We start from the raw sequence: 12,181 nt of genomic DNA, 5'->3' as shown, positions 1-12,181 counted from the left end.
ATATCAACATGGCCATGAATGTGTGGGAGTGATTTCTATGATTCGTAAACGACAAACTTTGGGTAGTCGGTTAAGCATTAAGTCTCCGGGCAGATATTCGGGTCTAAGTGTGATATTCATTCTTATAAATCATGTTCTCTTTATCATGACTCCGAAAGAAAAACTTTCTCTTTTCTCCGCTTTATCTTTATCGCCATTAGTATTTGGATGGTTTGATGAAAATTGATGATAAAAACGCTATAAGAGCCATATACTCAGCTTTTAATTTCTTTCTGTTTATTCAACTCCAAAGAACATGCTAAATCAAATGTCAACGAGCATTATTTTGATCAGACCATGGTTGTGTACACTGATCGACAAGATAAGAGTAAAAACTAAAATCAAAATCACTATGCACAATCAAACGTAAACGATCTTTGACATCATTCTGTTCACAATTCTGAAATTAATCAAGAGAATAGATGCTCTCAACATGTCTCGTTGTGAATGTATATAGGCCTATACAGAGTTGCACGTATCGCGTATAGGCCTCGATAACATTATCATCACAATATAACTCTTATTTCTCACACAGAAATGTTATATGCAATAAGAAAATGTTCGGTATCATAACACTAATAACAAGTTTTTATAATGCTATGCCTATACTAACAAAATCGATCTCGAACCTCCAGCATCCTTTTATTTGTACGAAAACAAAACAAGAAGAGCGAGAGAGAGAGAGAGAGAGAGAGAGAGAGAGAGAGGGAGAGAGAGGGAGAGAGAGAGAGAGAGCGGGAGGGGGAGGGAGAGCAAAATATAAGTTATGATGTTATTATCAATCAGCATTTTTTTTTACATTAGTTTCACTGTTGTTTTATTTCTCCAATTATTGTACAAATGAATTATATGATGATGATGATTATCATTATTATTATTATTATAATCATTATTATTCTCAATAGGCCTACTAAAGAAGTATATGTAGAAGAATATGTTTTTCAATTCATGGTAAGTCTTTTAATGTAATTTCGGAACAATGGTGTCCACTGGAGATTTGTTGCAGGCGAAGACATCGCCTGGGGTAAAAAAAAAAAAATGTTAACTTCCATGACATCGCCTAGGGGAAAAAATGTTAACTTCCATGACTCTTTTTTTTTTTTTCTGAATTTGACTGAGACTTCGGGTTAAAATCTGCCTGTCCAATTCTTTTGGTTAAATTTGATTTTATTTATCAAAATCAACTTATAAACATGGAATGGTGTGACAGTCTACATAGGATACAAGCTAAATATATAGCCCCTATGTATTATTATTTTTTTTTTAGGGAAGCACAAATTAATAATATGGCCTAATATCTGTTTGTAGTTTCAGCACCTCCGTCGATCACTGTCATGTTTGTTTTTGCTGTTGTTTTTGTGTATATCACGTGAAAAATAGTTGCTGAGTGAATCATAAATGTGAAGTCAGTCTACTGTTTATTCTGTGAATATTACTCAGGAACGTATGGAGTATTGACTCGATAAACGTTGTTTTGGATGACATCACCAATAAAAACGGATTGTGGATCATCGACAAGTTCTAGCTAGTCTCTTCCCCAGTAGCGAGCTACAAGTGTACAAACAAGAGATTAGTAAATCATAAATGACTAGAATTCAGAATTGCTCATAAAATATTAACTTCAAATTAGGCACATCTATCAGTATGATTTAACAATGAAATAATAAAGAACATGAGGCTATTTTGGTACAATGATGAGCATTACAAAGCCTATAAAATTGAATATACTGAGTCTGGACTAAGAGACTGTTTGTTCATTTTTTTTTTAATTTTTCATTTGGAGATTGTTTCTGTAAAAATGGCGACTGCCGGCAGTAGTGGAATACCTGAGAGTCTGAAATCAATTCGTCCTTTCTTGCTTGTCGCGAAAGAACATGATACCAGAGATCCTGTCATTGCATATTTTTGTGAGTACAATTGTATCCTAAAGTTGTACCTCGGTTATTGACGAAACAGAGTTGTTTTTATGCGCGGAAGGAGCCAAGATACAGGTGTAAGCCATTATATGTAGTCCCATATATTGCCAAATATGTCAGTGAAAGTACAACAGAGATCAAAAGTTGTCAGCGCTTCATTTACTGATTATCTGTTCCATTCCTGTTTTGCATTGATGCAGGTCGATGCTATGCAGTAGAGATAGCAGTCAAAATGAAGGACAGACCGCCTGAAGTCACTGGCTACCTTGTCTCTCTGATGGACCAACTGGAATCGGTAATTTTACCTTAGCCATGGCATTGCCATTGGCATTAATAATTTTATTATTTAAATGTTAGCTTAATTTCTTACAATTAACATTCAACAGAATGAAATCTAAATTACACTTATATTTGCAGTCATTGTGCAGTCGTATTGTATTTATTCCTCTGCGAGGGTCCTACACAGTTACCTGTGGATTTTGATTGAGACATTGACAGAAACAAAATCAGGATTTTGTATTCTTTAACGTTACAGGTCTCCTACTAGTCTTACTGTATGTGATTTGTAGCTCACTAGACACGGGGTGTTGATATTTTTTAGCATTATTATTATTATTTGTTTTTATTTTAATGAATTCCAGCAAAAGAAAGCGTTGCTGGCACAGGGCAATGAAGCAGTAAGCAATGACCTCGTAGCGTCTGCCCATGTGGAGAACTATGCTCTCAAGCTTTTCTCGTTTGCGGATACAGAGGACAGAAAAGGGGTCTCCAACAGGTGAGTTCATTTATTTATGTCTGTAAAGACTTACCAGTACTGGGCCCGTTTCATAAAACTTGTCATCAGTGACAAGTTGTCATAGATGTGACAAGCTAGTGAAATCCTTGCATCTGATTGGCTGAGAGCAAATTTGTCATAGAAATGTGGCAGTTTTCACTGATGACAAGATCCACATATGTGTTGACCACTATTGTTGTCAATTGGTCTGTACGTAACCAAATCACTGAATCATTAACATATGCATCATATATATTTTTGAACATTTTTTCAATATTTTTTCTTTCTGCACAAGCCCACCTCTTAAAAAAAAAATCCTCCTGTTCATCTGTATTCATATCCCAGTTGTGACATCCTCCTCCTGTAACACTTACAAGTTGAACAATGGACACAGTTATGTGCCCTATTATAAAATGGGTTCAAGAATGTAGCCAATAGGAAGCGCTGAAATGAGACACACCTCCTTCCTTTACTTCAGTACAATTGCACTGCCTGTAATCCTATGGTAGATTGCCGATCGTCTGTGCGCGTGGTGGCTCCTTTGATGAATTGCATGCATACGCGCTGTCAATCCTGTAAACAACTTCTAGTTCGGGCTGCCGGCCGGCCGGCCTGTCTTCCCTTGTGCATAACATGTGTGGCGTACGTACGTATACTCTACTATACGTACACTTTGTACAGTACAGTAGACCAAGCGTTATGGGACCGGACGCGTACATGGAGTCACTTTGAAGAGCAAATCCAACGATTTAGCAGGTTAATTCTCACGCCGTTTTCAGAGTATGTTGTCTAGTAGGCCTATATGAGGAGTCTATATCAAGTCTTTAAGGTAAAGGGTGCATATTCTATGTAAAATAAGTAAGTTTTCATGCGGGAACTCAAGTGTCCGGAAACCCAACCCCCCATTATACTTATACTGTATGTGCGGGACTTCCGCGAGTGCGACGTGCGTAAATGTTTGGGACGAACATCTTCGGACGTCTTGACCCACAAAGGTACGTGAAAAACGCTGAAAAATGATGTTAGTTTTCGAATTTTCGACCCATTTTATAAAACAAATGATGCACAGGATTATTTCGTGGCTTTAGTGGAGGCGTAGCTCACTCTCGGGTATTTACAATGTAGTGCAACATGCACTCGGCTTCGCCTCGTGCATGTCTCACAATTGTAAATACCCTCGAGTGCACCACGCCTACACTAACACACTCTATCCTGTGCATCATTTGTATAATATTAATTGCTATTACTACCTGCACTTACAACTGCATCACACAATTTTTTTTTTTAATATGCAAATGTTTCTGACAAATTTTTGCTGTAACAATGAATGGTTAGGCACATGTCTGTGCCATTTGTTCAGCTGAATTGTTGATACCACTAGAAGTAAACATGCCATTGGACCGTGGATATTTAAGAAATGAATATTTACCCTAGTAGCCACACCACATAGATGTGTACACAGATTTATATAAAACAGTATATATCATCTTCCTTTTTGTAAGCGAGAAATCTAAATATCAATACCTTTGATTAGTTTTTTCATTCAATCCATCTACTTTGTCTTATACTGCTATCTTCCTGCATGCTGATGATTGGACGAAACCAGAGCTGTTGTCAAGTCTTTCCACACATCCAGCATCCTGTTTGATGTCATGCAGACTTTTGGCGAACTCACTGAGGAGGTAAGTCCATCTCAAAAAGCTTATAATGAGTAGGTACTAGAGTGCAAAGTATGCATATGCCCTGTACAATTGTTTTGTGAGCGCACAGGGAGCACGGGGGGGGGGGGGGGGGGGGGGGGGGGACGTGAGGTGATAAGCTCATGCTAACATGATAGCATATGAGCAACCGAAGAGCAGCCAGATCAAAGAAGTGCTGTGCGTACCCGTGTAAAAGTTAAAAAGTTCAAATATGTGCTGTAAAAATGTTACTTGAGCATGCAAAGTCCACCATTATGAAGTGGGTAATGGCAGCCTCCATGAATTCTCAGACACCATTGTATAGTTCGCCCTCTAGTGGAGGTGAGGAGAAAAATCTCTTTGGTCCATCTACTGTGATATTCATGCATCGACCAACGCACTTCACTGTCGTGAGACATCAGACCCTGTGAGGCATCATCAGCTTCAAATAATGGGGCAGCAATATTAATGCAATTGCAGTTAGCCCAAGACAATTTACCTCACAGATAAGGTTTTTGTATGTTTTGTTTTATCGTTTTTTTCTACATGTAATTTGGATATGAAAGCACTTCTATTCTTTTGTGTATACTAGTATGTATGTAAGTGCATGTATTTGATACAATGCAAATTTTAAAGGAATTATCATGCAGTCATTTAGATGGATAGAGTTCAGCAGATTTCATCATGTTTTGATTTTTATTGTCATTTCATACATATGTTTTTAGCATAGCTATTATTTATCATTATAATGATTATTTCTTTAATCATCATGACTGTCATTCTATCTATTCATCATTGCTATTATTATTATTATTATTATTATTATTATTATTATTATTATTATTATTATTATGATGATGATGATGATGATGATTATTATTATTATTATTATTACTATTATTACTACTACTACTACTACTACTACTGCTACTACTACTACTACTACTACTACTACTACTACTACTACTATTTTATTTATTCATTTATTTATAATTACAATTATTATTTTTTTAAAACAAAAGATCACCCAGAGTAGGAAATATGCGAAGTGGAAAGCGACATACATCCACGGCTGCACGAAGAGAGGGGAGACGCCGGTGCCTGGGCCGGCAGGTTGGACGGAAGGAGGTAAGGAGAATCCCCGGCAGGGTGCTACATAACTTTATTTTACCACTTGCGTGGTTGGGCAAGCAGATTTTTCAAATTGGCTGTGAAACACTTGCCCGAATAATAATTTTACTTGCCAGAAAAGAAAGTCCAAAATATAAGGAAATAATATAAAAAATCATGTGTCAGTCAAGGGCTTAATAAAACACTATCACTTGAATAAACAGCACAACAAACTTGGTCTGATCAAGTGTTGCCGTTGAAATTCAATGGGGCTTCTTCACGTAAGTGTTGGAAAGTTGCTGAAATGATGTGTTGCATCACTAAACAGCCATTATTGGTGGGCTTCTGTATGGTTGACCTTGTGGATTTGTTGGGGGGAATAAGTGAAAAAACGCTGTCTTCAAAACTTTTTTGCTTGCCCAATTTGGGCAAGCATTTGTTCTCGTTCAAAAACACTTGCCTGAATTTGATTTTCACTCGCCTCGGGCAATCGGGCAAGGGCTTATGAAGCACCCTGCCCAGGTAGAACTACCCTTGCCAGGACTTGCCCTCATCTGTGAAAGAGGAGACCATCAGATTTAAGTGGATCACAATCACTCAATAATTATGTTTAGTGGTGTGAATTGTCATCTGGTTTAGATTCATGATGTGATGTGCCCATGCACAGTCCTGCAGAGTTTTCACTTGGCTTCTTCAGAGAAGGATTTTGACTTGAATGTTATATGATGTAAATATGTTATTTGAGTGTCTTATAGTTCAAATCACAACATATTCCTGTTAATGATAATGAGGGAAAAGACAAAAAACTGGTTACTGTGAAAGTGGATATTTTCGTGTGACTAATTTTTCGCGCTTGGCCCAGTAAGAAGAGTTTCGCATGTTTTTAATTCCACGGAATCAAGACATCAACTACTGGAACGTATGACAAGCAAAAATATTTGCTTGCTGTTATTTTTGCGCTAGTTTCTGGTTGCAAGAAATGTGCAAAAATTTCAACACCGCGAAAATGTCCACTTATACAGTATTATATGTAAAAATTGCCTTAGTAGTTTTGAGTACTGGGTATATGGAACTCCTACATTGTCCAGTACTTGTTAAATGAATATCTAGTGTGATGGAGATTTTCTTGAGCAGATCCATTCTCATCTGCCAGAATGATATACAGTGCACTCCCATTACAACAAACTCGGTTATAACGAAATTTTATTTTAGCGAAGTAAGACTTCTGGTCCCCAAATATTCGCCACTTAAGTCTATGGTACTAAATTCACTTATAACGAACACGGCTATAGCGAAATTTTCATTATAACGAAGTATTTTCCGAGCGCCACTGACAAAGAAGAACAAAAGAATGTGCTCCGTTAGAACGAAATGATGATCGCTTTTGAAAATATGTAGCGGAACAAGCATTTACACGTATAGTGTGTCTGCAAGGGCGAACGTTTCACATCACTGTGTGTTCGCTCCTTGTGTCACACAATGTTTCCGAGAGAAACTTGCGTTATTGTAATACAATAATCTAAAATTAAATAAGGTTCATTTTATTGTTCCGAAGGTTCTTTATTACAAACACACAGATTCTCATACACCTAAATGTCTGTTAGTTCGGAAATGAAATGGGGTTCGTTATTACGAACATTTTAGCGTATTCCAAAGGTTCGTTATTAATAAGGTTTCATTAATCCGACAATGAAATATGGTGCTTATTACCACGGTTTGTTAGTCCGAAAATGATAGGAATTACAAACCTTTGTTAATCGGAACATAAAAAAAGTTTCGTTATTTAAATCCAAAAGTGAACAAGGTGAGTCTACTATAACAAAACTTAGGAAGTACAAACCTTATAATCGTCTTAAGATAACCGAACCTTTGAAATAGCTAACCTTTCTCATTTAAAAAAAAAAAACATTAATAAACCTTCTTTGGAATAACGAACCTTATTTAATTTTCGGATTAAAAAACCTTCTTCGGAATAATGAACATTATTTCATTTTCGGATTAAAAAACCTTCGTAACAACGAACCTTCGGAAAAGTGAACCTCTCTCATTTTTGGGGGGATTTACAAGCCTTCGGAATGACAACCTCATTTCATTTTCCAATCAACGAACCTTCAGCAAACGAACAATATATTTCTATCTAAATTATGAACTTTCGGAATAACGAATCTTCGGAGGAGTGAAGCTTCAGATGAGCAAACCTTCGTAATCCTGGGAATGGCGAAACTTCAGAAAAAGGAGCCTTTGGAGTAACGAACTTTAGTAAGAAATGAACCTTTGGAATAGCGAACTGTAACTGAATCCTAAACCATCATTTTCTATATATGTGTGACAATACAAACAACTTTATGCTCTCTTGTAAATGTAATATTCATGCCGTCAATCCCTCGTTTGAGGCGAGACCCCACTTTAACGAAGCTGATTGGGTGCTATACCCCCCTAACGATTCTTCGTTTGAGAGTTAGGAGTCGAAGTATTTGTCCATTGCAAATTAACTTTCTGCTCAGGCGTGACCAACCTGGAGGCCAAGCCAGGGTTTAATGACTACAGCAGCTGTCGTATTACGTAAGAGCATGATAAGGATATCTGCCTGTGGCAGACCATTCAAAGTGAACTCAATTTTCTCTATCCTTTCTAAAGTTTTCAATTTCAAATTCTATTGAGAAATTCTATGGTCATCCATTTTACATTTCGAACGAAAAAAATTGACCCGTAAATAACGAAAATACAGGAATAAGAAGGAGAGCATTGCCAGTTTGCCGGTGCTGACAATGTGTATATGCACACGTACACACACGTACACACACATGCACCATGGAGCTACATAGCCCATGCCAAAACCAAAACAATCTCCTCATCTCGCGGTGCCCCCCCCGTGGCGCTGTGGCGATGACTGATGCTTAGATTAGGCCAGGGTCAAGAAACAGGTGTTTTATATCTTTGGTTTTTAAGTCATTGATTGCCAAGATATACACTGGCATTATTTACGGGGGTGTAGCCTCTTCAAACGAGAGATTTGCGTCATGTGAACAAAATTAAAAAGGTACCAACCCATTTCACATAGTTTTCCAGTGTATGATGAGTATTCAACAAACAGAATATGATATATGCGTGGTTTCCTTGTTTTCGTTTTATATTGTATTTGTTCGGATATAACAAAATTTCGTTATAATGAAAGAAAACGGCCGGTCCCGAGCATTTCTTTATAACGGGAGTGCACTGTACTGTAGAATGATATACCGTATAATATGTGATGTCATGTTTCATGCAGTAATGTCCTGAAAAGCAAAGTTCCACTCTAGTAAGCAAATTTCTCATTTCCACAAACTATATCCTACTTTTATAGGAACAGAATGAAGAAAAAAAAAATTGTGTTGATTTGCCCTTTGGTATTTGTTTTCTGTTATTAGCTGAAGGGGGAGCCCCAGCCCTGCCCCACCCGTCAACCCTTCAGCCAGGCCTGCCTGCCCCTGGTGCCCCGATGCCAGGTGGGGCCTACCCACCAGTACCAGGCAACCCTGCAGCGGCGTACCCCCCTCCCCAGCAACCCTCCACCAACCAGCTGGCGCCGGGAGTGCCACCGGGGCAGCACGCACCCCCATCCACGCCCGATCAGGGGGCGTATCAAGCAGGCATGCCCGGACCAAACACAGGTAGGGTCTCCGAATTGTTTGATACTTCTAAAAGTAGAGATTGCAATGCATACAATCTTAAGGGGAGACTTGGGCAGTGTCTGCAAACAAACGAATGAATGAACGAACCAACCAACGAAGGAACAAACGAACGAATGAATGAAAGAATGAATGAAAAAACAAACAAACAAACAAACAACAACAAGCAGATGAACAAACAAACAAACAACAAGCAAATGAACAAAAAACGAATAAACAAAGACACTCATTGGTCCGTTGCAATTTTAATGGCGGATATGTCTCAGTCTTGATCACAGTGCCAGCATTACATTAACCCAGTGAGGACGAGTCCCGAGTATACTCGAGCAAGCGTCTATGGGAAATGCGTGTTGTAGCAAAATCAAACTGTCCTCAGTGGGTTAATTGATGCCTGATATGCTGACCCATTTTTTCTGTAAAGCTGTCATAGCATTCAATCTTTCTAAAAAGAACAAAGCATCCTAATGATAGTTATTTCATGTTAAACTTGCTAACATATTCTTAAATTTAGTTGAAATAGTAGACCTTATTCTTGCTTATGTACATATCAGTTTGATACACCTCCAGGTATGTTTATTCTGGTCTTGTACTTCAACAGATATGAATAAATAAATGAATAAATGATCAATTAGTAACCTGAATTGACAGGGGTAAAACCTCAATGGTCAAATTCCAAGGTCACCAACATTGTGTTGAAATGGCATTTTCTAGTCTTAGCTTCAATTAGGGAAGTCCATTAATAATATTATCTTATATAACAGATTGCTCTAATCATTCATTCTTTCATTTGGTTTTCCATTCCAGGGTCAGTGCAACTTCGACAGCAAGACTTTGACAAGGCTCAGAAATTCTGCAAATTTGCTGTTAGCGCACTCCAGTACGAAGATGTCCCTGCGGCAATAGATAACTTGGAAAAGGCGCTGAGGTTACTTCGAACTGGCCGAGAATGATGCACAGTGTTGCCTGTCTATATGTATGTATGTGTGTGAGAGTGTGTGTAATGTGTCACTCTGTCAGTTAATGTCCTTTCTGTGAAAAACCAATATGTATATTATACATATCATTATGGTGAATGTAAATGCGTGAGATATATGACAAAGTGATACAGCTGCTGCTTATTTCATTTTGTTCTGACACACGAGACCTTATGAGAATTATCTCATACCAAAATTGTTCTACAGCCGTGCCATGAAATGACTATGATCGTTTTTCGCCAAGCTCCTATTAATTATGAAAGACGACACCGTAAGAACGCTTATTGTATTGTCCATTATGCGTACGTATTACATCTGAACTGGTTGAAGCAATATATGTTTTTCCTGGCAATCCTTCGGAAAAAAAAATCAAAACAAGTAGTAAACCCATCCCATGATGTATTAGGTTCTTTTCTGCATTTGAGTACATGTACTGGCAATGCAAAAACAACAAGAGAAATCAAGTGTCTGTTCTAAATTTGGCAGTTCTAGGATCTTGATCATGTTTTACAGGTAGAGAAAAACCACCAATTGCGAGGTACAAGAGTATCTAGCATCATGTGTCATGGTCATACTAACAAATTCATCCTGTTTGTATCATTTCTGGAGTTAATGAAATAAAGTAAAATTAAGTAAGACAGAATAGTCATGGAATTTCTATAGTCATGCAGTCGTAGCAGCATGTTTAACTTAGCATGCCAAAGTGGCAAGTTTGTAGGATGGCGTCATCTTTGAGGATTGAAATTAAAAGGAAGAAGAAAAAGAGGTAAATAGTTGGAAATTATGTAGCTTTGGACATATCTTTCACTTATTTATTTCGTACTGTAAGATGTTATTGGAAATATTTCATCATTAAAAGGTTTGCAGTAGAGTAACATTTTGCAAGCAATGTGGAGTTGGGGAAGGAAAAGTTCAGTTGCATTTGTACATTTTGCAATTCGATGTGTGTAATATAAAATGTTTTGAGAAAGTTTACTATTCTCAAAAGTATATTTTTCTTTTTATTGCAATTAAAGTCCTCCTTACAGTCTGTGTGTATTAGAAAAGAAAATTGAAACTGCAACCGAATAGCTTTTTGGTAGAATCTACTAAACTATAGTCATTGTTTGCAATTCCGATTATTTTAGTAAAAGTGCTGGGAATTCAAACAATTTGAGAATGCCTGTATAACCTCTGTGTTAAAGTTTTAAAAAATCTTGCAGTACAGTTACCATAGCAACACTGACAATGCCCCCAATTGATTGGTTATTACCCAGCTGCTTCCATGGTTACTGTAAGATTTCAAATGATCTACAGCGCTCCCTGCAAACAAAGGCCATTTCTTGAGAAGTTATTCCAAGACTGTGGAGTAGGGCCTAACTCTTTGGTTGTCATCGTCTATTAAATGTCAGTTTTACTCATGCGTGATAGCAAAGTTCAGGTTTATTGTCTATCAATTCATGCAGTTATTGTGTGTGATACACTTTTTTTATTTTGTGCACAAGAGAAATTATCCATTATTTTTAATACATTAAGCTCTTGACAGCTCGTAAACTAATTTTATTTTGCCAAGTTACTAGCATGCGATGTGAAGAGTTATAGACAGGTACATCAATACTGTACTGCCACAATAAACGTCTCTACCAACCAGGCCAAACAATGCGTTGTAGGGGATGTTTCATCCCAAAATGATGAAAGCATTACAAGATATCTTTCATGTACTTTGATCAATATTGGTTGTCAAACTGTTCCCATTCCCAGCAAGGCCAGAATTTGTACCTGCAATAAATGTGTGATGATGGCAATCAGAATCATGAATTCTGTGGATGTTGAGTCTGTCAATTTTAGAGGATGTGTTCCAATTTATGAAAATGAGGCAAAGTATTGGCATTGCCATAATGTGTGTGAATACATATCAGAATATATACATGTACATATATAACTATGAATCCAGCTTTAGGAAGACATTGCATGCTCATAATTACTTTATTATTAATAACATATATATTATTGATAGTAAAGTAATCATGAGTATACAATA

The 12,181-nt window shown here is 37.3% G+C and overlaps 1 protein-coding gene across 1 annotated transcript; it reads left to right on the top strand.

Moving 5' to 3' along the window:
• The first annotated feature begins 1,833 nt into the window (after window positions 1–1,833).
• LOC139714807 (vacuolar protein sorting-associated protein VTA1 homolog) lies at window positions 1,834–11,392 on the top strand. The gene is made up of 7 exons (XM_071626462.1): window positions 1,834–1,946; window positions 2,156–2,250; window positions 2,597–2,730; window positions 4,337–4,412; window positions 5,432–5,537; window positions 8,927–9,169; window positions 9,992–11,392. The coding sequence occupies exons 1-7, from the start codon at window positions 1,838–1,840 to the stop codon at window positions 10,135–10,137; spliced, it is 909 nt and encodes a 302-aa protein (XP_071482563.1). The 5' UTR covers window positions 1,834–1,837; the 3' UTR covers window positions 10,138–11,392.
• The last annotated feature ends 789 nt before the right edge of the window (window positions 11,393–12,181 follow it).

This window comes from Diadema antillarum, unplaced genomic scaffold, assembly GCF_040938485.1.
Source record: "Diadema antillarum isolate AM-2024a unplaced genomic scaffold, OU_Dant_1.0 seq00002441_RagTag, whole genome shotgun sequence".
NCBI classification, from domain to species: Eukaryota; Metazoa; Echinodermata; class Echinoidea; order Diadematoida; family Diadematidae; genus Diadema; species Diadema antillarum.
The sequence above is the reverse complement of the archived record's forward strand: the minus strand, read 5'-3'. Positions and strand labels throughout refer to the sequence as shown.